Below are 3113 nucleotides of genomic sequence, written 5' to 3'. Positions count from 1 at the left end.
GTTAACACAGTTAACACAGGGTTAACACAGAGTTAACACAGGGTTAACACAGTTAACAGTTAACACAGGGTTAACACAGTTAACACAGGGTTAACACAGAGTTAACACAGGGTTAACACAGAGTTAACTTTGTGTTAACACAGGGTTATATATCTATATATATATATATATATATTCTTTTTGTTCAAACTATTGGACCAAACATGATGACTTTAATATCCAAAGGTTTTCTACAGCACCCTCAGACTCCTGTGAGGACTTGATTGAATTTATTTGTATTTTTGGATTCAGGTAAATAAAAACATCCATCAGCGGCTCTAACTTGTCCTCTCAGGTATCAAACCTCCGACAGACAGAAGCCTCAGGTCTTTCAGTGACACCAGAACTGGGTCCAGTTTTACCGTTTGAAGACATAAGGCAGCACGACGGACGCCTAAAACCCAAAGTCTCATCTGGACCAACACAAACTTCCTGTTGAATACGAAGGTTCTGGAGCCCTGAGGGTCCACTTCAGAGCCGGAGCTGAAGACACCTCATACACGTCCGTCAGGACACCCGGAGCAGAGACTTCTGAGGACAGTCTGGGAGCATCAGGTCCTTCTGTCTCTGGGCCCGGCCTGGGTCAGTTGTACCCGGGCAGACGAAGGTTCTGACCCTCCTTGGCCTGGAAGAAGGTGTAGGACAGAGTGATGGTGTCGACCCGAGCCATCCGGGGGTCGTCGGCAAACTCTGGGTCTATGTAGAAGAAGATGGGCATGTCCACCTCCTCATGGGGGTTCAGACGCTGCTCCTCGAAGCAGAAGCACTGCAGAGACAAAGGTTCTGAGGTTCTGGACCAGGTTCTACAGGTGGATGGCTGGAGTCAAGGTAAAAAACTGTACTTTCTGTTCACCTCTCACTGAACCACCTGGATCTCACTGAACCACCTGGACCTTACTGAACCAGCTGGACCCTACTGAACCACCTGAACCCTACTGAACCACCTGGACCCTACTGAACCACCTGGATCCTACTGAACCGCCTGGACCCTACTGAACCACCTGGATCCTACTGAACCGCCTGGATCCTACTGAGCCACCTGGACCCTACTGAGCCACCTGGACCCTACTGAACCACCTGGACCCTACTGAACCAGATGGATTCAACTAAACCACCTGGACCCTACTGAACCACCTGGACCCTACTGAACCACCTGGACCCTACTGAACCACCTGGATCCTACTGAGCCACCTGGAACCTACTAAACCAGCTGAACCTTACTGAACCACCTGGATCTTATCAAACCACCTGGATCTTACTGAACCACCTGGACCCTACTGAACCACCTGGACCTTTCTGAACCACCTGGACCTTTCTGAACCACCTGGACCCTACTGAACCACCTGGACCCTACAGAACCACCTGAACCCTACTGAACCACCTGGACCCTACAGAACCACCTGAACCCTACTGAACCACCTGGCCCCTACAGAACCACCTGGACCCTACAGAACCACCTGGACCTTTCTGAACCACCTGGACCATACTGGACCCTACTGAACCAACTGGACACTACTGAACCACCTGGAACCTACTGAACCAGATGGATTCTACTAAACCACCTGGACCCTAATGAACCACCTGGACCCTACTGAACCACCTGGACACTACTGAACCAGCTGAACCTAACTGAACCACCTGGATCTTATTGAACCACCTGGACCCTACTGAACCACCTGGACCCTACTGAACCACCTGGATCTCACTGAACCACCTGGACCTTTCTGAACCCTACTGAACCACCTGGACCCTACTGAACCACCTGGACCCTACTGAACCACCTGGACCCTACTGAACCACCTGGACCCTACTGAACCACCTGGACCCTACAGAACCACCTGGACTTTTCTGAACCACCTGGATCCTCTGAACCATATGAACCCACCTGGATCTTGTTGAAGTACTGGCCCGCGTCGAAGGGCACAACGTTGTAGGTGGAGATGCCGATGATGGGCTTGTCTGTGGGGTTCTTTGCTCTGTAGAAGGCCAGCGCCGTCTCACCTGGAACCACCTGAGAACAGGAAGTTGTTCAGAATGATCCTGTGACAGGAAGTAAGGTTAATGGAACAGGAAGTCTTACGTAGATCTCCGTCTGTTGCGGTCTAAAGTTCCAGAGGATGCCGGCGTGCGTGTCGGCGTTGAAGGTCACCTTGATGATGCGTTCTTTCACCGGCTTCATCGTCTCCACCTGATCTGCGTCGTGACCGGACACCGCCGTGCCGCCCAGCCCCGTCGCCTGTCAGACGAGCAGAGCGGTCAGAGCAGCCCCTGCAGGCAGGTGTGTTTCCGTCAGACTCACCTGGCAGTAGAGGCGGTACAGCGGCACGGCAGCATACGAAAGGCCGATCATTCCCACGCCGGTAGCAGCGATGTACATCAGCACCGTCCTGTTCCTCGCCCTCCACTCGTCCTCCTGACCCCCCCACTTCCTGCCGCCACTCCCACTGAGGAGGCGCGAGGGAGGCCGCCGCAGGAACAGCTCAGCCCGAGGAGAGGCACGGTGAAGCGTCCTCACACATCCTGTCAGCAGCGGCGAGGTCAAAGGGCAGAATAGCGATGGACGCAGCAGGAGAGGTGGAAGCAACATCACACCTGCAGAGAAAACCAGTGTTCTCCATCCAGGTGTGACCCAAACATTAGGCCAGAGACCCTCAGGAGGGAGGGGAGGGAGACTAATCTACATGCGAGTTCAGCTGCTGAACCTGAGCATCTCATGGAGGTTAAACTCCCCCCTCTGACCTGAGACACAGCTTCAGCTTCAGAACAGAGCTGCTTATAAAGAAAACTCTCTGAACTTTAGCTTAGCCCACCTTTAAATAAATACTGAAATAATTCCGCTGTTACAATGGATTATTGCTGGATTGTCTTAAAGACACTAATGAATCCTAAAATTAATTAAATTGTGTTTCAATGTGTGTTTGTGAGTCAAAAAAATAAAAATAAAAAAAATATTCAGAGTTTTCTATGCGAGCGGGTGGTTTGTAGGACAGATTATATAAAACTAAGATTAAGTACGCTAAACCAGCTGTTTAATCTGACTGAACTAAGTGAACAGGTGTAATCTGACTGAACTA

At 51.0% G+C, this 3113-nt stretch overlaps 1 protein-coding gene across 1 annotated transcript in view; it reads right to left on the bottom strand.

Moving 5' to 3' along the window:
* Positions 1-622: 622 nt before the first annotated feature.
* LOC119424227 (cytochrome c oxidase assembly protein COX11, mitochondrial) overlaps positions 623-3113 on the bottom strand; it is a 2831-nt gene continuing 340 nt past the window's right edge. The window contains exons 2-5 of the mRNA XM_037691709.1: positions 2339-2631; positions 2120-2275; positions 1925-2050; positions 623-805 (exon numbers count right to left, since the gene is read on the bottom strand). Of these exons, the coding sequence (XP_037547637.1) occupies positions 623-805; positions 1925-2050; positions 2120-2275; positions 2339-2626 (753 nt within the window). The 5' untranslated portion in view covers positions 2627-2631. The remainder of the gene's footprint in view (positions 806-1924; positions 2051-2119; positions 2276-2338; positions 2632-3113) is intronic.

Source organism: Nematolebias whitei, chromosome 17, assembly GCF_014905685.2.
Source record: "Nematolebias whitei isolate Nwh7 chromosome 17, NemWhi1, whole genome shotgun sequence".
NCBI classification, from domain to species: Eukaryota; Metazoa; Chordata; class Actinopteri; order Cyprinodontiformes; family Rivulidae; genus Nematolebias; species Nematolebias whitei.
The sequence above is the reverse complement of the archived record's forward strand: the minus strand, read 5'-3'. Positions and strand labels throughout refer to the sequence as shown.